The 24,196-nt window shown below is 44.3% G+C and overlaps 1 protein-coding gene across 1 annotated transcript in view; it reads right to left on the bottom strand.

Annotated features, from left to right (window-relative positions):
- OTOG (otogelin) overlaps positions 1–24,196 on the bottom strand; it is a 1,239,067-nt gene that overhangs the window by 402,582 nt on the left and 812,289 nt on the right. The window contains exon 39 of the mRNA XM_069625375.1: positions 21,038–21,176. Within this exon, the coding sequence (XP_069481476.1) occupies positions 21,038–21,176 (139 nt within the window). The remainder of the gene's footprint in view (positions 1–21,037; positions 21,177–24,196) is intronic.

Here is a 24,196-nt window from a genome sequence, read left to right as displayed (position 1 = left end):
AACAGTTGCTGGACTGTCAAATAAGCAGAATGCTGCATAAACAGCAATCCTGGCTAACCCAGTACAGAGTGTCTCACTGCTGCAAAAAACACCACTGCCAGCAACCCCATGCCTGCAAGGGGGAGCAAGAAGAAGTGGCCCCTAGTGTCACCCTGCCTGCCCTACCATCTAGGGACCAGGCCAATGTGGCCCCGGGTGAGGGTTTTGCCAGCCCTTGAACAGAGACACCAACTGCCTTAATATCCTGCCACTAGTGTCGCCTTGCCTGCTCTGCAAGTGGTCCTAACACCCTGACTGTCCAGGACTGCTGCCCCATCAACAGCAGTGACTCCTGCCTGGGGGAAGCAGAAGTGGCCCCGAAACCCTGTCACCTGTGTCCGGCCAACCAACTTCTTGCTGCCTGACACCCGCCACCAAGAAGCAGTGTAACAAGCAAGAGAGGGTTACAGCGCTGTACAAATGTTTGTGCGCCCTCCTGTACCACTACAGTAAAGAGATACTCATGCCTGGGGGAGCGTGACTAAAAAGAGTGGGTGTCACTCCACCCATAACCTGTCAACATCATGTGATGCAGCATAGACTCGCTGCTACCCGCGTATCGCTGCCTGTCCCAACATCAAGGGACTGACTGACGCTGAATGTGGCGCAGCGTAGACACCCTGCTACCTGTGTCTCGCTGCCTATCCAGCCTAGACGCCCTGCTACTTGTTTATCGCTGCCTGCCCCAGCAGCAAGGGACTGAGCCTGAATCTGGCGCAGCTTAGACTCCATGCTACCTGAGTCCCACTGCCTGCCCCAACATCAGGGGACCAAGACGATGTGGCCCCTGGACCTCCCAGGTGAGGCTTTGCCGGCTTTTGAACTGTGCAATCAAGGGACCTTGACCTGTGGTAGTGACAATCCTGAATGGACACGGATGCAAAGTGAACTGGTCTCCTGCAGTCCTGCAAGTGCTCGAAGAAGACTCAGAAAACCTTTGTTTAGATGATGTGAGCCTGCATGTAGATTATATGCTGAAAGTGGTCCCAGTTAAAAAGATGTGAAGCTGTGCTCCCGTAGTTTGAAGGCATGCTCTTAATGGTGCCCGCAGCTAACAATGGTGTCATTGAGTGGTTGAAGTTCCACTTACCCCAGGTTAATATTTCACCAGCGGTTCGCCAACCACGACTGTCACCCACTGAATATTTTTAGAGTGATTTGATATGTGTTATATGTCTGCAACTACCTGAGTCCCTATGTATGTAGCAGTGGTCTATCCTACTATTTGTCTACCCTACAATTCCCAAGTGATATAAGTATAGTGTCCTGTAACAGGGGACAGGGGGGGTCATTTATGTTTCAGTAACATTTGGTTTGTTTGTTATGAAAAAGGAGGAGTGTTATGTGTTCTCCGCCCAAGTGTATTGCCCTTTTAAAATGTGACCTGATTGTGTTATGACCAAGCTTAATAAAATGTGCATCTGCAGGCACGTGTGACAGAAAGGCTGCGGACTCCAACAATGGAAGTGCTGTTGTCTCCATCTCTCACTTTGGGCCTGCAGGCCTGCACTGTGTGAGCACGGTCGTGCAACCCTGGCCTGCAGGCCTACACTGTGTGAGCACGGTCGTGCAACCCTGGCCTGCAGGCCTACACTGTGTGATCATGTTCCTGCAGGTCCCTGATGGTCTGGACCCCCCCAGATCAGCATGGCACCCTGGGTCCAGCCCAGGCCACTAACCATCCAGGATTCTGCCGGCATCCAAGGTGCCCACCCAGACCGTGTCCCCATGGCCTCACAGGGTCCTGCCCTGCAAAACAAGTAAGTCTGGGTGACCCCAACAATCCCAACATGGTGCTGGGCCCCACAGCCGTACCCAAAGCTGCCACCACAATAATACCAGCAATTGCAAGCAATATATTTCCAAGCACCAAAGGGGTTCTGTTGATGTAAGCTTTTGATTCAGAGTTGAATATTTTAATTGGATTAACAAACCAATAAATTGGTGAGCACTGGTCAGATATAAATTCACAGTGGATAACATTTGGATGGCGGATAAGCTCTCCTAAAAGTGAGGAGTAGCAAATACAATTGCAATAGATTTACATAGTAGCAACTGAGAGGTATGAAGCACCAATGAGTACATCCCATTGGTGGAGAATACATTGAATGTATGATCAGAAAATGAAATATGCCCTGATGAAGGCATCCTTGTTGTACTGAGATGGTGGGACAGAGGTTTTGCCCTGACCCACAGAGAAGACAGGGTGTCCACAGTAGATTTCTTTTAATGATATCTGTTAGACATTGATACAAGGCTATTCCTTTGAATGTAGAGATATTGACTAAGTATTTATTTATTGATCATTTGTTAGGCGCTCATACAACAGAATTGTGTTTCCAAGCATCGCAAGGCAACTGGGGAGGGAACAAGGGGAGTAAATACAATGGGCCTCATTACAGGTCTGGCGGTACCCCTGCCAGTGCTGTCAGTATGTTGTCACCAGGCCCATAAAAATGTACTGGCACCTGACTTCCTGGTGCCACCGGCTCATTACGACAGAGCCAGACAGGGAGAGACCTGGCCATTAGATTTAGGCCCTTTGAGGGGGCCGGCGATCCCTTGCCAGCTCTTTCTCCTGCTCCAGCAAAGAAAGAGGCACACAGCCAAATCAGGGCAAGCTTCTTCAAAGCTCAATCAGATGATATTTGTTGCTGCACAGGGCGGCCATGTTGCAGGATGTCCCTCACCGGATCTTACAATGTGCCTGCACTGCGTAAGGTGCAGTGCAATATGAGGGGTAGCCACCAGATGATGTGTAGAAAGGCTCTTCCAACTAGGAGACAGCTTTTATACTCGCTGCCCATAAGGGGGCCGGCGATCTTCTGCCAGCTCGATCTCCTGCTCCGGGAAAAGAAAGAGGCACGCAGCCAATCGATGTGAGCTTTTTCAAAGCTCAATCAGCTGATATTTGTTGCCACTCAGGGTGGCCATGTTGCAGGATGTCCCTCGCTGGATCTTGCAATGTGGCTGTACCACGGTGCAAAATGAGGGGCAGCCACCAGATGGTGTGAAGAAAGGATCTCCCAACGGGGAGGCAGCCTTTATATTTGCGGCCCTTGAGGGGGCCGGGGATTGTCTGCCGTCTCCGTCTCCTCCTGCTGCAAAGAAAGAGGCATGCAGCCAAACAGGCCGAGCTTCTTCAAAGCTCAGTCAGTTGATATGTGTTGCAGCATTGGGCGGCCATGTTGCATGATGTCCCTCGCTGAATCTTGCAATGTGGCTGCACACCATAAGGTGCGGTGCAAAATGAGGGGCAGTCACCAGATGATATGAAGAAAAACATGGGCTAAATAGATCTTTAAAACCTGTGAAGAATATGCTAATGGGTCATTTTTATTGAAGGATTCAAGAGAGGAACAGGGTGTATCCGTGTTGCTGTTTTTTTGAAATTTTGATAATGTTCGTGTTTGTTATGCACTTACCATCCCCTATACTCTTTATCACACACAAGAGTGTTTGTACTGAGATGTACACACCTTGGATTGTGTCCTGTGCATCTCGCTGACTGCAGAAATCTTTGTGATATTTAAATGTATTATATATATATGGGATACATTACTCACCGTAATCGTATTTCTGATGCTTGTATCTGCTTAGATTCACATGCTGTGCATAGGCCGACATCTAGTGGAAGCTGCGGAGTATTACAGTTTGTTTTTCGAAAATCGAAAAAGGGCGTCGACACAGGGCGTGCCAGTAATACTATCCCTAGTGTGACGTCCACTGTACCCATGATCCCTCACGCGTCTAGGATCCCCAGATTGTGTTTTTCCTGACATGAGGTAGCATGAGGAGTAGCGTGAGTACAGATAGTCCAAGCAGATAGACAGAAAGGTAAGACTACAAGCAACCATGCGCCTTCTCTCGGAGGGGAGGAAGGGTGGGTCGCATGTGAATCTAAGCAGATACAAGCATCAGAAATACGATTACGGTGAGTAATGTATCCCTTCTGAGGCTTGTGGAATCTGCTTAGATCACATGCTGTGCATAGATTAGCGAGCAGTACCAGAAGAAGGAGGTGGGATGTGAGAAGGGTCATGAGCAAACAGGTGTCTAAGAACCGCTTGTCCCACTTGTGTATCTGTCTTGGAATGAGTGTCAATGCAGTAATGCTGAGTAAAAGTGTGAATAGAGCTCCAAGTAGCTGCTTTGCAAATGGTGTCGAGGGGAACATTTGCAATGAAAGCCAGAGTGGCCCCAATGCCTCTAGTAGAGTGGGCCCTTGGCGTAAACGGCAGAGTCTTTTCAGAAAGAGAGTAACACAGCTGTATACAGTTGATAATCCACTTAGAGATAGCGCCCTTAGAGACGCGATCCCCCTCTCTGCCTGTAGCTATGGAGACAAACAGTTGATCTGTTTTCCTTAGCGGTCTGGTTTTATTTACATAGTATAAGACCGCCCTACGCACATCTAGGGTGTGTAGTTTCACCTCAGCCGAGCTTTGTGGGTTTTGGAAGAAAGCCGGAAGCTCGATGGACTGGTTTACATGGAACTTGGATATGAATTTTGGTGAGAAACTAGGGTGTGTGCGTAAAACCAGTTTGTCCTTGTGGATAGTAAAGAAAGGATCTTGCACTGACAGAGCCTGAATTTCACTGACCCTTCTTATGGAGGTAATGGCTACTAAGAAGGCCGTTTTATAAGTCAGGTGTTTGAGACTACTTTTATGCATGGGTTCGAAGGGGGGGCCCATGAGCTTAGCTAGCACCACGTTGAGGTCCCATCCTGGCGGTGGGTTCGAAATAGGAGGGTGAAGTCTCTTTACTCCTTCCATGAAGGCTTTAACCACTGGTACTTTCCACCACGAGACCCTGTTATGGGATGTGGTGTAAGCCGAGAGGGCTGCCAGGTGTACTTTCAGAGAGTTAAAAACCAACCCTGCATCCAGCAGGTGGAGCATGTATGTTACAACGTTGGAAGGAGTGCAATCAACCGGGTTGATTTGTTAATTCTGGCACCAGATAACGAATCTTTTCCACTTGTCAAAGTAACAGTGTCTTGTATTTGGTTTCCTGGACTCTTTTAGAATGTCCATACACCTCTGTGGTAATTTGAGATGTCCAAACTCTATGACTTCAGGAGCCATGCTGCTAGGTTCATAGAGTTGGGTTCCTGATGCACTGTTTGACCTTGTTGCTGGGACAGAAGGTTGTACCAGGCTGGGAGTCTGATGGGCTCGCACACCGCCATCCTGCGTAGGTGTGGAAACCATGGTTGTCTCGCCCACATGGGAGCAACTAGGATGAGTGTCATTGATTCCTTGTTCATCTTGTACACCACCTTCCTGATGAGAGGAGTTGGTGGAAAAGCGTACGCAAACATCCCTGACCAATTCATCCACAGGGCATTCCCCTGGGAGTCCGTTTGGGGGAACCTGGATGCAAATCCTGGGCATTGTTTGTTTTCGCTTGTGGCGAATAGGTCTATAGTGGGGAAACCCCACTGAGAGAAGAGATCTTCTACTACGTCTCTGTGAAGGACCCATTCGTGTTCTTCTGGGAGGGAGTCTCTGCTTAGAGCATCCGCTAGGGAATTGAGCTCCCCTGGAACATGTTGCGATGACAGGAAGATGTTCCGTCTGAGTGCCCATATCCATATTTTCTGGGCAAGCTTGGACAGATTTGGCGAACGAGTCCCTCCTTGCTTGTTCAGATAGAACATGGCTGTCGTGCTGTCCGTCCTGATCTGCACCGACAAGTTCAGTAGATGGGGCTCGAACGCCTGCAGCGCTCGGAATACTGCCAGAAGCTCTAGCAGATTTATGTGGTTCTTGGCTACTGAGTGAGACCAGAGACCCTGAGCTGTGTGGTGGAGATGGTGAGCTCCCCACCCAGTCAGGCATGCACCTGTAGTCACCACTGCCTGTACTTCGGGATCGTAAAAGGGTTTCCCCTTTGCGAGATTCTCTCTTGTCCACCAGTGTAGGCTCTGTACGAGTGTTGGCGAAACGACCACTAGATCGTCCCACTGACCACTTGCCTGAGACCACAGTTTCGCCAACCATTCCTGCATGGGACGCATGCGCAGACGCGCGTGGGGGACCAGGTAAATGCATGACGCCATCATGCCCAGTAACCGCATAGCTTTGCGTACTGTTATCTGTTGACCTGACTGATAATGCGGAATTTGCAGAAGTATATTCCGAATTCTTTCTTCCGAAGGGAAGGTCAATTCTTTCTGAGTATCTAGGATAGCTCCTAGAAACTGTTTTGAGGTGCTTGGCACCAGACTTGACTTTTTCTCGTTGATAGAGAAGCCTAATTCGTGGAGGAGGTCGATAGTCCTCTGAATATTTGATCTGCAGATTCCTGGGGTTTCCCCCGTTATGAGCCAGTCGTCCAGATAAGGGTACACTGGGATTGCCTCCCTGCGTAGGTGTGCAGCTGCCACCGCCAGTACCTTGGTGAATACCCTTGGTGCTGAAGCTATCCCGAAGGGCAGTACCTTGAATTGGTAGTGGCGACTGTCCACCTTGAAGCGCAAGTATTTTCTGTGCGCCGGGAGCATGGAAATATGAAAATAGGCATCTTTCATATCCAAGGTTGCCATGTAATCCCCCTTTTTTAGGAGTGGGATTACCTCTTGTAGCGTGGTCATACGGAATTTTTGGGGCTTGACATACTTGTTGGCAGGCCGTAAGTCCAATACTGGGCGCATTGTTAAAGTAAGTTGAATAGATACCCTTGTTTACCTGGTGTCCTGGGACGAGTTCTATCGCGTCCTTTAGGAGCAGATTGTAGATTTCCTCGAGGAGGATCTTTTGATGTTCTAAAGAGTGGACTTTTTGTCTTGGAGGGTGGTTTCGGGGACGTTGCAGTAGTTCTATACAGTACCCCTTGGATACCGTCGACAGCACCCATCTGTCGGATGTTATCCCTTCCCATGCCTGGGTGAAGCTGGATATTCGTCCCCCTACTGGGGTTGCATGGGAAGGGACCCTGAAATGAGCGTCACTGCTTTGGTGGAGGCGTGCCGCCTCCTTTACTGGGGCTGCCTCTGCCTCTACCACGTCCTCTTCTACTAGCCCTACCATACCCCTGGGTAGACTGTTGTGAGTTGGTGTTCCACTGTGTACCCTGGGTGTGGGAATAGCTATTTCCTCTATTGGAATTTTGGCCGCGGGGGCGACGAAAATTGCCGTTCCCTCTTTGGTTAGGTGGTTTTGTAGTTAACTGGCCAAGGGATTTGAGGGTGTCGAATTCCTCCTTAGCGTTTTTTAGTGCGTCCTCGACTGCCTTTCCAAACAGGAGATCACTTTCCACTGGTTTGTCTAAGAGTGCAGCTTGTGTTTCTGCTCTGAATCCCGATTGCCTCAACCAAGCATGTCTTTTGATGACAGTCCCCTCTGCTATAATTCTACCCGCATTGTCTGCGGCGTCTAAAGTTGCTTTTAAAATGCAGCCTGAGACGTTTCTTCCCTCTGCACAAATGCGAGATAGCTGGCTCTTAAGGGGTTCGGGAGCGGAATCTATTAGTGCTGCCACTTCTTCCCACTGATGGCAGTTGTAGCTGGCCAACAGTGTGGTGGAATTCGCGATTCTGGTTTGGTAGGCTGCCGTGGAAGCTACTTTTCTACCAAAACCATAGAGTTTCTTACTTTCCTTGTCGGGGGGAGCCTCCGAGGAAGATAATGGGGTTCCAGCTCTCTTGCGGGTGTTAGTTACGACTAGAGAGTCTGGCTTAAGTTGGCCTCTAATATATAGAGGGTCCGACTGGGCTGCTTTAAACAGCTTCTCTACTCTCGGGTTTACAGGTCTTGTCAGGTTTGGGTTGACCAGGGATGGTGCTATTCTGCGTTGAATAGATCTCAGGATGGGAATGGTCTGGGCTACTGTCTTCCTTTCCCCTATTAGTTCCTCCGCGAAGTCCCTCTCTTCTTGGACACCTTGAGTGTCTATGTGGAAGTGGTTAGCTGCCCGAGAGAGCAGTTCATTCAGGAGGGGCTGATTATCTATTGGGGAATCAGACACTGGGGCTTCCCTTTCGACTGGTGAGTCCATTCTGAAAATATCTGGGCTATTTTTTGGCTCATCCTCGTCTTCGTCCTCCCCGTAATAATCTGACACTGCGAGATCTTCTGGTGTCTCAAAATCCTGGCCCTCTATAAGGGAAGAGTCTCCTTGGCCTGTAGGGAAAAGGCAAGAATAGGGTTGGACCTCGAAGGGGTCTGAAGCCTTTAATGGTGTCTCGACCCGGGGCCTTTTATTTGAAGGGATAGGGTCCCTTGAACCTGAGGGAGAAGATTCCTGAGGGTTTAAAGCTAGTAGTTGGTCAGGGTGTCTTTCGAAGAAATTTGCTAAGGAGGACATCCTTGACATTACTCTGTCAATGTCCTCGCATGACCAGAGTTTTGAGCTTGGGGTGACATTGCTGGAACTCTCTATGGACTGTCCCTGAGAAGACTTGGACGGGGAAGTCAGTTCTATTGTTGTGGGGGATTGAAAGGGTTGTTGTTTCCTTTGTTGCTTACCCCCTTCCCAGTGGGTGGAAGTGTGTTTACCCTTTCCCTTATCTTTCGACGCCTGGCGTCGAGGATCGGAGGTGGAATCCCTGTGTTTCGAACTAGGCTTCGAAACTGGGCCCTCCTTACTCCCAAGTGATGTACCCTTTCCCTGGGGTGCAGGCTGGGGATGGAAGCCGTGTTCGTCTCCGGACGAGTGATCTTCCGTGATGTTAATGGGCGAGGCACTATGTGCAAGTGTGGAGGCTTGCCTGACGTCGTGCGGCGTCCTCGACCGGGACCGCCCAGAGGACGTCCTTTCGGACCGCTCCTTCTGTGCCTCTTTCCGAGGTTTCGACGACGTCGAATCTCGGGTGGCTTTTTTGTGTTTAGCGTGTGTATGTGTAACGCTCTTGTCGCCGGGGGACTTCCCCATAGTCGCCGGGACGGACGACCTTCCGAGGCCGGGGACGTGCGTTAGGCTGTCTTTCGACGCCTTGGTGCCCTCGCCGTCCGAAAGTCCGGCGTCGCTGCCGTCGCTGAAGGTACCCTCCGCCTCCATAGCTGCTAGCTTGGCGTGGTGGGCCCAACGCTTGGTGGAGCGGTCCTTAAGAGTTTTGGTCTTAAACCTGCTACAGGCCCTGCAACCCGCCTCCGGGTGGTCTCTGGGCAGGCAAAGGTTGCACGTAGCGTGCTTATCTACCCAAGGGTATTTCTTATTACACTTGGGGCAAAACTGAAAGGGCGTACCCTCCATACGCGCCTGTGGGCAGCGGGCAAGTGTGTGTAGGTAAGAAGGTGTCTATAACCGAGTGTGGAAGTGTACCACCCCCCACTCTCCCTTCTTGTAGGGCCGAGGCCAGCGGCCCAGGCCCGAGCCGAGGCGGAAGCCTCAAGGCCCAATCCGTCGGGTTTCGACGTTGATCTCCTCCCCGGTTCGGCGTTGAGATGCTGATCGACGTAAGGGTGACAAAACGGGGCAAATTAGAATTAGTTTTAAGTGCAAATATGGCAAAGCCAGGGAACTCCGATGAAGTGCTTCCGACCAGAATGGCGGAAAAAACAATCTGGGGATCCTAGACGCGTGAGGGATCATGGGTACAGTGGACGTCACACTAGGGATAGTATTACTGGCACGCCCTGTGTCGACGCCCTTTTTCGATTTTCGAAAAACAAACTGTAATACTCCGCAGCTTCCACTAGATGTCGGCCTATGCACAGCATGTGATCTAAGCAGATTCCACAAGCCTCAGAAATATGTATACGTTTATACAATATACACGTAGATGGATATATACATGTATATTATACAAGGTGAAAACCTTGAGTTTTAGGAAATCCAACAATTCTATTGCTAATAACTTTTGACTTGCAGAATGGATATGGCTGATATTTTCCAAGCAAAAAGTTTGTCATGGATCACCTCACCCGCCCCACGCAGCGCTGGACATTTTGGCAAAGATTTGTTAACAAATGAAAAAGTTATTAAGAAACCACAAACACTCCCATTCATTTTCCCATAGAGAAAAAGTCCAAATTTAGTAACGCCGAAGAGCAAAAACTGCTGGGTAGATTTGGACCAAATAAGTAACAACTTGGTCACAAAGCGTTGACTTAGCTTTGGGGACAGGTTTGGGGTTATTACATACAAGATTCTTTCAAATATTCAATGGGGAGTGGAAGGGGGCCCTGCTCCTGAATATATAGTTATATCTCCCATGGTCCTTGCAGCAGAGAAGGTTTTCAGAGAAGAAAAGTTGCAATTTGTTTTATGCTCGATGTGAGCAATTACCAGGGCAATACTAGAGTAATAGAGAAAACACAATTTGGAGGAGGCAAAATAATGCACTTGCATTAGGCTACAGGTGGGGGGAAAGAGGGTACTATGTGAAATTGGAGGGTTGAGTATGGTCTGGGGAGCCAGCTACAGTTTGAAAATGTTCTGATTATTGGGGGAATACTGAGGAAATCTGGAGAGATTCCTGCGGCTACAACGGAAGACACGCTTGGAAAAGAAAATTCGTCACATGAAAAAAAGAGTGAAAGGTGGTAATGAGAAAGGGCCAAGGAGTGAAAAATGAACTGAGGGTAGTGGGGGGACCATGGAAAGAGAGAGGAGGGGGAACTTGGTGAGTGCCTGAGAGGACTGGGAACTGTTTTTGATTTTCAATAATGTCCTGATTATAGGGGGAAAACCGGGGGAATACTGAGAGAATGGGTAGTTAACTGCTGCTGTATGTGTAGTTTATTGACATTATTGGGGACATTTTGGGACAATGCAGTGGGAATTGTGAGAGAGTGAAAAAAAGAAAATGTTACACCTACAGTGATCACATCTATTAGGCATGATGAGGTATTTGTGGCCCAACGAAACGCATTGGTGCAATATGTACAGTGGCCATGGTTGAATGCCAATGATAGTGGGCTCCAAATAAACTATAGTATAACAAAACCCGTGAAAAAACTTTAGTTAAGAAAGAGGTTAGGTGATCGATTTTTAACGTGAAAAAAACAGAGCAACAAAACCTTTGAAATTCATTGAACAAACCTTTGTTAACAGAGTTAAGGTGATTCGATTTGAAGCAACAAAACCCTTGAAAGTTAGTACTCACATTTGAAGCAAGTGCACCTTAACTTTGTAAAAGGACACGTTATTTGTAGACTTCCCTGTGACAAAATAACAGGATGGACACAGCCAAAGACCACATGACTGATGAGATAAAAATAATAATTTCGAGGAAAGCTCTCCCTTTTGGTGCAGTTCCGTGAGACTGAACAGATCTGTCTGGGAAACTCTGCCTGCAACTAACCCTGGATTCCAAGAATAAGCAGTGAGGCCAGCAATACGTTTCTTTTCAACAAGGCCTCACTGTCAAACTGAACCATCTAAGCAGCCGACTCCTTGGTAGCTGGAGCAGACCTGTGTGGCCACAGAGCCTGCACATTGATGAAGATCACCGAGTATAGGTGAGCACAACATCAAACCTCTAGCAGACTGCTGATGCTTGGGCGCATGCAGAAGCTTTTGCTTGTTGGTCATGCACCAACGTGGTAAAGACAGCAAATGATTGAGGCCTGTAAACCATCCTCCAGTGGCCTACAAGAGGGAGAGAGAGAGAGAAGGAGAAGAGATGACTGACCCCAATCCCATCATCCATACTTCCGACGGCCAAACAGTGAACATCTCATAAGAGACCAGAAACCCAGGGATGGTGTGCTTTCCATACACTTCCTGAATGAACCAGTGCTCCCCACAAAGGGAAGTGCCTGCTTGAAGGAAAAGCCAACATATAAAGTTATCAAAAGTTGTTTGTTTTGTATGCACACATAGGCTATATCTGGGCTGCATGCACTCTGCAGCTGCTTGGCTCAGTGACTGTATTATAGGGCAGCGGTCGCGCACTACAGCTAGGTTGAGCATCGAGATAGATAGGAAACCCAAAAATTAATAACTTTGGACTCGTATGACAGATTTGGCTAAAATTCAGCAAACACAGGGCCTAATTCACAGACGCACTTCATAATGGCAAAACCCCATTGGAAAATGCTCTGTGAATAAGGGCCAAAATGTTTGACACACAACCCCCTACTGCCCCCCTCCTCCCGCACAGACTGGACATTCTGGGAAAGATTTGTTCGAAAATGAAAAAGTTAATTAAAAAACACTGTTTCTGCCTACTCCCCATTAATTTTCCCACAGAGAAAAAGTCCAGATTTCAGTACAACGCACAGCAATAACTGCCGGGCAGATTTCAACCAGCTAGGAAAAAAACTTGGGCATGAAACATTAACTCGATTTACGCAAGAGGTCTGGGGCTATTCTGTCCAGTAGTTGTTAAAATATTTGACTGAGAAGGGGATGGCTTTTCTTCTCAAAATTATAGCTGTATCTCTCATGGTGCTTTGCATTTTTGTTTTGTTAGATGTTTTGTTAGAAGTGAGAGATATTTGCGAGTATAAAAAGAATATACAGGGTGAACCTAAAACAAAAAGTAGAAAAAATGACATTTGGAGGAGGAAAAGGCATCAGGCTAGCAGTGGGGAGGGGGAAACGGGAAGCAGAATACCATGTAAAATTGGGGCATTGGGGGTAGCTGGGGACCAAGTTCAGAGTTGGAACATTTTTGAATATCCAGGGTTATTTTTGCATATTTGGGGTTATAGTAGAAACCGGGAAGTGCGTTACACTGATAACCGTGGATATTCTGGGTTATTTTGACATATTCAGGGTTATTTGTAGTACATTGCTTATATAAACGTGGATATGGGGAAACAGTTAAAAAAGAGAGAATTAAAAAAATAAGATTAATACAAAAAAGTGGAATTTTACAGTTACAGTGAGGTGTGGGGTAACTTATTGGTATAAAATATCAAGGGGTGGGTGCAATATGGCCCTGGCCGTGCTCATTAGCTAAAGGCTAGTGGGCCCGAAAGACATTTAAATTGGCCATGCCCCTTGAGAATGAGAGTAATTCAAATAAACATATCAGCCAATGTGTTCAGAACAATAAAGTTAGTTCCAACGATATTAGCTCTTTCTGTGCTTATCAGTATTTTCACTGACCCATACCAAGGGGTTGCTGGGGTCAGCCTGTTCACTCCAGGTGGCGACATTATAATGTCACCCACATTTTCAGGCAGTATTTCCAGATACCAGACACCTCTTCTCACCTGTTCAGCTCAACTCTATTCACTATATTTTCCGTATATTTTCCCTTACCTGGCGAAGTGGGCTGCAAAGTGCAGTTTGAGTCTGCCTTATTGTCCTGCTTACCTGCATACCTGCTACCTGCTACTTGCTTAACTGTTGCTGGCTTGGAGACCTAAAGCAAAGTGTTTCTTCACTTTCTATCTTGGACTGACCCAGCCTCCTTTCCTTTGAAAAGGCCAATCCTACTGTGAAGCGGCCGCAAAGTGGGCTGTAAAGTGGAGTTGCAGTCTGCCTTATTGTCCTGCTTACCTGCCTACCAGCTACTTGCTTACCTGTTACTGGCTTAGATACCTAAAGCGAAGTGTTTCTTCACTTTCTCTCTTGGACTGACTCAGCCTCCTTTCCTTTGAAAAGGCCAGTCCTACCGTGAAGTGGCCGCGAAGTGGGCTGCAAAGTGGAGTTGCAGTCTGCAGTACGCAGCCTGTGCAACGTGCAGCTGCCATTACTGAGATCATCGTGACAGATTTGTGAGTAAACCATTTGATTCTCAGGACCGTAGAGTCACGAAAGAGATTACATGCCCAGTGTAAGTGCTTCCATTTAATTGCACTGATTGACGCTTTGGTGGATAAAACTCATCTCCTCGCTCGTGTATATTGCAGCACTGTGAAATACACTTTTTGACTGTGCCATAAACAATACATGAAATCGTGTAAAATGAAAATGGCGCCCACTCAGATTTGCACCTTGCATACACGGAGCAATGCCCGACTTTTAAATCCAACAAGTTCTCTTGTCGCTCCTAAATCATTTATGAAGCATACATCTACAGTCGCAACTGCTAAACATACCTTAGAAGTTGCAGCGCCTGGGTCGGGAAATTATCTCCGTGCCCAGGCTGGCGATGTGGAGTCGGCACTGATCACCCCTGATACGCGTTTGCTGTCGGCGGCTGCACCGTTGCCTACCTCTTCTGTGCAGCTGGTAGACTCCTCCCCTTTAACTGATGGAGTGCTGCTGCTACTTGATTCAGCGTTATCCATGGACGCCTCTTTAGATCTCCTTGCAGAGATTAATGATGTGGCACCAGTAACTGCCACTCAGTCAAAACTAAAGCATCTACTGTTAAATACATCAAAAAATACCACAACAGGCAAAACTACCTTAAACTTATTAAAAAAGGATCCCCAGCTTAAAAGGTGTAAATCAATGTCAGACTCTTCAACTATACGCTGGCACTTTAACCCAGTAAAATCAGTGGCTGCTCCAACACCGACGAGTTGCAAAGCATTAATTAGAGCAAAATACTTGCTTTGTCCCTCATCGGAAAGTGCCAATATTGACAACATTAATGAAGTCTTTCTGTCACCTTCTTGGGAACCTCCATCTGTTGCTGAGTTGTTAGCAAATGAGAATTTAAAAGCAAGCCCCAGAGTGACGCCTTCAAAATATGACATTGGAAGATACCAAAGTCCACCTTTAAAAGAATCTATCTTGATGGAACCTACTCAGGAAGAAACGTGCAGCCAAGAAGAACAAACAGCTGCAATTGAAAGTTGCTTTCCAGCTGCCTACAACAATGAGTCTTTATACCAAGAGTGTTTACCAAATGCAATGCAATCATGAAAGAATAAACTTGAGTGCTCACCCCAAAACAAGGTCTGTCGAAAAAAGAATTCTTCCGAAATCTGCCTCCTAACAGGCATTACCCCTTTTTGTAGGCAAAAACATGGTACTGTAGATCAAGTCTTCTTTGATACTAGCTCTATAAAGTTAGACAAGCTCCAGCAAAAAGCAGCCCATAGCTTACAAACGGCAAATTCAAGCCGCGCTGGAGAGCTTGTGAGCATTCCAAAACTATCTTCAGCTCAGTGCTCGATTAATACGACCATGGACAACCATATAGGGTGTGACACTTATGTGACTGAAAATGTTGCCAACTTTGAGATGACAAACTCTGATATATAATTCGACAGTGATGGAAACAGTCTAAATGGACCAAAAACAAAAATGACATACAATACAGCTAAGTCATGTCAAACAAATACAATGAATGTGCCGCTGCAGGAGCCGTTACCTAGGCACACAACAGTTGGTGACCCTAAGGAGATGGCACAGTTACAAACAAACATCATTTCAGGAGTCACTATCACGTTGGCTCCTTATTTAAAACTTTATGAGAATCTGCTAGAGATCCAGACGGATCAAACCACTATTATAGTGCTGATGAATTCAAAATTAATCTTGATTGAATTATTCATTGAAGCTGCACAAGAGAAAAGAGCCAAAGATAAAGATCTTGATGGGGCAGTTTTAAAACCTTTGCTTGAAATAGTTGAAGAACTACGAGTTAACAAACAGCCTACTGCAGCTCAACCTTCAAAATGGTCAGTGACTAATGCTTCTCATTTGCTAGACGAAAGAGACAAAGTGAGCACTTTGCCTCCCACTTCAACTCCAAGTTGCTCTACGCAAGAAGACCTTGCTCTGATACAAAACCCCCAAGCTCTTAAAATCGTGCCAGATACAGCTACTTCAAATAACGATCTTGAGCTGAAACCAGGCTGTTCAACAGACAATCCTACAACCTTTAATATATTTGCTCTGAAACCACAGGGCAAACTGGAAAGTGGGAAAAAATTCTCAATTTACCCAGCCAGAAGAAGAAAACTAAAAACCAACCGATGCCTATAAACAATTTGAAGTCTACAACAACGAGAAGCTTCGTTAAAAACTTGAAACTGCCACAATCGATTGAATCACACAGGATAAAATCACAAGATCCCCAAAAATCTTTAGGGTGAAAAAAATGGTGTAAAAACCAACAACTTTATTCATCCTTATAATAGGGGTATGACCAAGGTGACAACACCTCTTCAAGATGATCAAGAAGAGTTGGATGATTCGTTGATAGAGTTATCCACCTACGAAGATGAATACAAAGATGCAACATCAACGAAGTGAACATTAGTTCGGAACATGATGTTGAATCTGAACACCAGCATGAATCTGAAGGTTTTCTGACATTGGAACAAAAAATAAATCGAATCTCAATTCACACTACAAAGACTGTTGCCGAAGACCACCTCTTGGCAAGAATGATAAAAAATTCAGTCCAACGGAGATGAAAAAAATAACAAATTTGCACCTATCAAAACAAGGGGATCCTAAAAAATCAACATTTCATCTTGTAAACATACATGTTGTGATCCTGGAATGTGTACTAACTGTGAAGGATAATCTAATCCTAAACCACTATTACATCATGTGCTTGTAACATCATGTTCCCAAATTAAGAATGATACAGTCTAGTGATATTAAAATTGTTGCCTTTCCAAATGAGAATCAGAATGACAAAGTTCAACTTCATATGACAACGGCAGTCCTCGCCACCGCTCTAGTGGAGGCGTGCAATGACTTGAGATCACTTGGCTTTGATATACGATATGATGAACAAGGATCACGATCTACAACAAATAAGTCTGCTCCAGAGAAAAAGAGATCTCCTATGGCAGACTCCAAGGTAGAACGAAATCGATCTTCTGAAAAATCTGTTTGTGAACCTCTGAGAAAGCCTTTTTTTGCTTCCAAATGAGACACAATCGCTGAGAATCACAATAGGCAGAAACAGTACGGAGCTGAATCTTAAGCAAACTCAGATGAGTAAGGAAACATTTGCTATGAGTTCTTTTGAAAAGCATGACTGGAACTGGCTACCAGGGGGCCCTGGCTAGTCACACCCACAATTAATTCCAGAAGACCACCAATGCGCAACATCTAGTGATCACCACATTATATGATTACAAGAATGATGGCTCTTGGACACCCCCCAGATAGAAGGATTTGTAACATATTATAACAAGACCATAAAGGGAAAGAAGGGAAGACCTTCATCAGGCTTGGGTATTTTTGTGAGACATTCAGCTAATATTGAAGTACAGAAAATCACTTACCCAAAATTCATTTATAGAAATCCTAATTATAAAACTTTGAGATGGCTTAAAGAAGAACGATCATAACTATGTCATCTTCTTTAACTTATATTGGAATCCAAGCAATCCAAGTTGTTCTAACAAACCGGTTAGATGAAACACAGGCCAAATATCAAGATGCTTTTTACATCCTTTGTGGAGACTTGAACATTGATTGCCTTCAACATGAAATGGAGCTACAACATATAGCTGCTGCGCTAAATTCCAAAAAGAAGAGCAGATTAAGTCACTGGCTTAAAGCAATGGAACTGAGACATTTATACATGCTGAACTGAAATACACATGGTGACATTCCAGAAGCCAAAACTTGGAGGAATTGTGAACTTGGAGCGACCTTGGATTATGTCTTTTTCTCTGCCAACTTTCTGGATCAAGGAAGAACTCTAGAAGTAAAGACTACATCGGCTAGTGATGATGATCCAATCATTCTGTCTTGTGATGTACATAAGCCAAATATGGCAAAACTATGGCCATATCCAATCGAAGTTGACCACACTCTCAAACAGATACGACTGAACCTAAATGAACCAAAATTACTCCCCAGAAAACTCCAGATTTGTCTTGATAATCAAGTGACAAGCTCAGACTATACAAAACCCTTGGAAGATTTGAAAATGGAGTTAGCCTATCACGAAACATTGCGCTGACAAATTATTGCTGGGACAAAATCAAAGCATGCGGAAGGACGTGAAAGATCTTCAACTTTCACCCAAGATAGTAAGAAGTCTCTTAATAAAGAGAAGAAAACAAAAGCACCATAATTGGCTAAAAGCACATAAAATATGAGATGCTCCAAAATGATGCTGAAGCTATGTTACAGCTATTGGAAACAATAAATAGCCAAAACATCTGGCAATTCTTGTACAAAACTAATTTATGTGCTTCCAATCCCTTATCAACTGTCATCTCTGACAAACACGGATTCAACATTTTAGCACGCTATATAACATCTCAGCTAAACACCCATGCGTACAGCCGCGTCTCACTACTGTTTTTTCATGGAACCTAGTTTTTGACACTGAAGAAAACGTGATAATTATAAAAAAAGGCAAGTAAATCTAGAGCTCCGGGCCATGACGGGTTGACCAATGCTATTCTAAAAACTGCACCTGAAGAATGGTCTGTATTTGCTCGTAAGTTATTCCAAAGAATTGCAATACAGGTTTATGTGCCAAATTCTTGGAAAAAAAGTGTCATCATATCAATATTCCAAAAGGGAGACCGCACACAAGCCACCAACTACAGGCCCATAGTCTTGTTGGACGTTTAGGGAAAAATCTTCACGTCAGTACAACTCAAACGACTGACATAATGGGCATACAAAATTGGAGCCTTGGGTAATAGGCAAACAGGCTTTATTAAAGGCATGGGATGCAGCCTGAATATATTCCTTTTGAACTTATTGAAGCTAAAAATAGAAGACCTTATTATTTATATGGCTTGTATAGATCTTGATAGTGCCTTTGACACAGTCAACCGAGAACATTTATGGCTAAAAATAACAATAGCTGGATATACTGGCACGTCAATGTACACCTGACTAAACCAGTAAGGCCTCCTATCAAAACCTATCAAAACTACAACTGGACTGAAACAAGGCTGCCCTCTCATGGCTTTTCTGTTTAATTTCTTCATTTCAGACATTCAGCACAAAATGTATCCGACACCTTCCTGTTCTCCCAAAATAAACAACCAAGTGATTGGTTGGATGTTTTATGCCAATGATTTGTTGATACTGGACAGAACACAGCGAGGTCTCCAACAAAAGCTAACAACTGTCCAGAATTACGTAGAACGAAATGGTTTGCGTATAAACCTGAAAATAATCAGAAGTCATGATTCTTGAGAAAAGAAGTACCCAGAAAAACAAAGGCCTCACTTGGTTCCTGAATAATCACCATCTGAAACCAGTAGCTTCGATAAAATACTTAGGTATAATAATCAGTGCAAAGGCAAAAGAAACACCATGGCACGAACATCTCATCAGAAAAGTCATTCAATTATTGGCCCAAGCTAAATTGACAGGACATAAATATGGGAAATGTTCACTCATGCCGATCATTCAATTCTATAACCAGAAAGTTGTGCCTACATTGACATACGGTGCAGAAGCATGCCTTAGCCTTCCTGCTATTGTTTGGGATCAACTGGAAGGAGAATTCTGGCGCTCAGTGCTACAGCTGCCGAATGCGGTCCCTGTAGCGGTCATCCGTCATGAGATTGGCCTCCTCTCGCTGTATGCAAGGGTCAAATGGAATACACTCCAACTGTACAATAAAACCTGCTCTTCTCTTCTCAAACATGTCTACAGATTCTAGCTGTCTACATGTCTACAGATTCTAGCTGATCTTGGCAACTCGAAAGAAACCTTGACAACCAATCCCTGCCTTGTCAAAAACATGGTATGGACTCAGGACTGGCAGGAGACAGAAACTAATAGATCTCTTTCCAAGATACATAGAGCACCAAGGATCATGATAGGAACTTATAACCAAACTCCAGCTTACTTGATGAAGTTTCCAAGCTTCAATCACCGTCAGTTGTTATTGAGATTTCGGCTAAATATCCTCCACAACAATACCAGCCTCTATAGATATGGACTAAGCTGTCATAGAAATTGCAGACTGTGTGATAACTTGGAAGAGTCCCTTAAACATTTGGTCTTGTTCTGCCAAAATTGAGATCTCTGAGAACTTTATACTACGTAAACACGTAAAGGCCCTGTTTGGTCTTGACATTCAAGCTTGGTGGGATGCTCTTTATGCAGGGTAAAGACCCAAGTGGTCCTTCGCATTAGTTAAATATTTAGAGGTTGTTTTAGCAAAAGTACTGCAAGAATGAATGAAATGACGTCGTTTTTCTTTTCTCTATAACATGATGTACTATGGTAAAAGTTTATGTAAACTGTAAACCATTTAATAAAAAAAATTAAATATATATATATATATATATATATATTTTCCATATTATTATCACCCTCGAAAAAGGGGAATTCCGGGATCCAGAGGAGCTCACATAGAAGAGTGTGGCTCGTTTTTTCTGACCTATTGTGATTATCTCTAGCTAGCCGCCCACAGTCATGAGAGGAATGCCCGTGCCAGAAAAAGAAAGAGGTTGGGGTAATGGACGTTCTAATGTCAACAGAAGCTGTAGGTCAAGGCTGCTATTGAGGCAGAAGGTTATCTCATTAGTCCTTGGGATCACAAAATCTGAGAGATACATTTGAAGTTCGTGAATATGCCAGAGGCTGGCAGGTGAGAAGAAGGATGGATAGCCTGTGGGGAGAGGGGATTATGTGGGGATAATCACCCACTCTAACACACCACCAAAATGAAAGAAAACAAATCACACTTGCCTTCATTTCTGGAATCGATTCTTGCAACACAGAGGGCCTTTCTGTTACAAAATACCCAGTGAGGAAGCCAAACTTTACCAGCTACCTTTCAGGGCGTGTTATATTGAACATCGACGTTTTTACATTGCAATTTTTGCTTCGAAACAACGGACGTCATCACCTGTGGTACAATGTGGGCCACATAGCACACAGTGTTCAGACTAGATGTCTATATGGTTGCACATTTCATTTGTGATGACCAGCACATTTTGCAACGTAACTAGTGACCTGGGGGGCACAATGGCCGCACGCCACTTTGTTAATTTTGGATACACTGTGATTGAATGAGGCCAATCTTATATGCAGATCCTTTTTATGCAATTGCACTCAGTCTATGCAAATCAGTTTAGTGCATATGCACATTTTATAATTCTAAAAGCACAACTCACGCTTGTTTGCACAATGTGTTAATATTATCACCATCTTCATAGGCATTGCCATTCTCTCAGTGTCATTCGTAACCACAGCAAAGCCGGCAAAAAACGTTTCCTTCCATAGCACATTGTGCACTACTTACGACAATATTCGGGGCTTCTCCATTCAATGCAGACATTGAATTTGTGACACATGGCTGCATATGCAGACAGTGCAGTGCAGGGGCTCCGTACATACTCTGCATCCCGGACCCACAGTTCACAAAACAATTCTGGTTGGACCTAAGAGGAAGGAATAGAAACAAAGGATCACAAAATGTGTCTGCATTGCAAACTAGTGAATTCATCTAAAGTTTATACTACGAGATTGATTTTTACCATATATAACAGTTCTATGCCAGTAACCTGAATTGGCCATTTCCCATTAAGATGCTTTTGCCGTTTTATTTCTTTAAGGGTTTTTTCGCCCACCCACGCATTTCTTTGCCTCTTCCCAACCCCTTTTCATTTCCTTTCTTTCTTTTTTCCTCTTTCTTTACTTCTTCCCCCCATGTTTACCACCTGCACTTTCATGTTAAGAGCTAACTCCCAACTATCATATCTAGAGTTAGAGGAAAACATACAAAAAAGAAAGAAAAGAAAAAGGTTTCATGTCTGTTCACGACAAGTATTCTAAATATACATCCGACAACAGCTGGTATATTAACATGTTCACCTATATACACATTGAACACAAGTCGTTAACATACCATGATACAGATCCATGCAGCCTTAAGAAACCCTAGGCATAGTCATTGTTTCTACCCGGAACACATCAGATTGAGAAAAAAGGCATAAAGCCTTTAAATCAATGGACCCTGAGAAGGTACACAACTCTTCATCACAGTTGTGCCCACTCGGAGTCCAGTTGTAGATTAATGAGTAATAATAACTTGTAGTTTGTTTTGTCTAGTTTAGTTATTTTCATAGCATTTTTTGAAATATGTTGTGCAAATCTAACAACATTTTGATGTAAATCTGTATGTGAATTTGTATAAGGAATGTCACACATAACATATTTTTACATACAACTCATTGCCACTCCACGAGCATCATCTACAAATCTAGGTGCTCCCTTACCCATAAGGCCATATGTACATGTGCACTCCTTGTGCTTTGAAGTCTTTTTGCCAGAACAATTGTTGCACTTCGCCGAAACGTGGATATTTGCTTTTCAAATACAATGCAAAAAAGCTTTGAATATATTTATTTATTTATTACATTTTCCATGTATAAAACACACTGAACCCGTATGTGAACAGCCATGTTTCTAATGATTTCCGAAAGGTTCAGTAAGATTGCTCAGCTCGCAGGGGCGGTGAAAGTGAATTCCATTGACTGGCTGCAATAGTCGGAAATCTCGAGCCGCTCACCTTAGTCGGTATGTATTTGGGTTGGACGAGACGGTGAGCATAACCCATTTTGTGTTGCATTACTGAAAGCTGGGTTTTATTTATTGGCAGATTTCAATAAAAAAGTTCCTTCCTTGCATATTCTGCACAACATAATGTCAGAAACCATGCAAGCAGGCCCGAGTTCTTTAACAGATAATTTAGTTCAAGGAATTAAGGATACCAGTATTATCTTGTGCTTTACGGGTAACCTAATATCTTTGTTATGTTCCCTTCCAACATCTGATCCATAGAAATATCCGCTTAATACAGAAATATCCTTCCAGATTGGGCTTAATTTTTCAGAAGGCAAACTTCTTCTAAAGTATTTCATCAATGTTATATTTATAATAAATGTTATGTTTTTCAAACACAATAGTGCTTTCTTGACATTTTCAACATCAACTAATTCTTGTCAAATATTTCTACTTTTGTTGGTCCTCCATTGATCATCAAATGTTCCATTTCACTTGTGATTCCTTATATTGAAATATGTTCTTTGGTGTTTGAAGGTAAGAACCCCATCTTGCCTTTTAAAGCTTTTGGAAATTCATGCACTAGTCTCTTTGAAGATTATTTTGTAAACATGCAATAGTTTGGGAAGGTCGTACACTCTGTATAATGATACTTCCCATATAAAGTAAATTCTAGTAAATATTTTAGGTTTCATAAGATTGGCAATGAACAATTTGGTAAAGTGTTTCATTCAAATATACTATAGTGATATAAGCATACAATAAATTCTCCCAAGGCACACGTGCTGATCTTGCCATATGTCACATGTCACAGATGGCTTAAAATACTGCCTGAAGAATGGTTAAAGGGTGTTTATTTTGAAAACGGTACAAATCACTGGTATTGTTCTTTTCAGGGTTTAGGCAGGGTACTCAAATGGACTTCCAATCTCAACCTCCAGTGGGCTCCCTCCACTATTTTCAACATATGCCAGGTGTCCCTAAACCCCAGAGCTTCCAGAGAGTGCTTGGTAACACCTACTTTCTAAGGCTTGCAGTTGATGAGGGTCTAAAGGCAAAAGTCGTAATCTATCTGGCTCTTTCCGGGGTTCTTCTGGGGGGTGCCCTCACCTACACTCCCCATGTTTCTTAAAAGGAAATTATAGCTTTATTATGCTTGCCGGTAACTGGCACCCTGTACAGTTCTTTCACACATGTGCTCCCTTTCTCTGCTTTTCTTGATCTTACTGCCCCTTATGCCTCACCCCCTACTCTATTATCTCTCATCCTTCTCTGCCTTCCATCTCACCCTCCAGTCGTTTTCCTCTTAATTTTGCCTTTTGTCCATCTGATGTCTGAGCTTTCTCTTCATGCCTCTCCTCAGCTCTCTGCACACCACCCTGCTCCTCACCTCTGAGGAGAACACTGATGACATTACAAATCCCATCACTGGTGACTACACTTATTACATTGTATGTAACTGATTACATCAATAATGGAAATTAGACATAACATCATTTATAAGTAAGGTCATGAACGTTTTGATTACCTTAATAACAAGTTAGGCCATGGACTTGGCCATGCCAAAGGCTGGGGTCACCGGGCCAGCACCAAAAGCCATAGCTAGTGGTCGGTTAGTGTTCAGAAAGACCTATGTGCATAGTTAAAATGCATGCCTAGTATCCCATCACTGTTTTAAAATATACAATGGGCAACGTTGAAAGCGTTAGTCATTAGCCATGGCTAAAGGTTATAGCTAGTGCCCATTAATATGTTAGAATATACAGTCGGCATAGCCAAAGGCCATGGCCACTGGCTAGTATTGTGTTGAAGACCATAGCTAGTGGGTGGTTAGTGTATATCATATACAGTGGGCACGGCTGAAGGCCAAAGTCAGTGGCTGGTTAGTGTTGTATAA

This window comes from Ambystoma mexicanum, chromosome 11 (genome assembly GCF_040938575.1).
Source record: "Ambystoma mexicanum isolate Mex_15411 chromosome 11, UKY_AmexF1_1, whole genome shotgun sequence".
Lineage (NCBI taxonomy): Eukaryota > Metazoa > Chordata > Amphibia > Caudata > Ambystomatidae > Ambystoma > Ambystoma mexicanum.
This window is presented reverse-complemented; position numbering and strand designations above follow the sequence as displayed.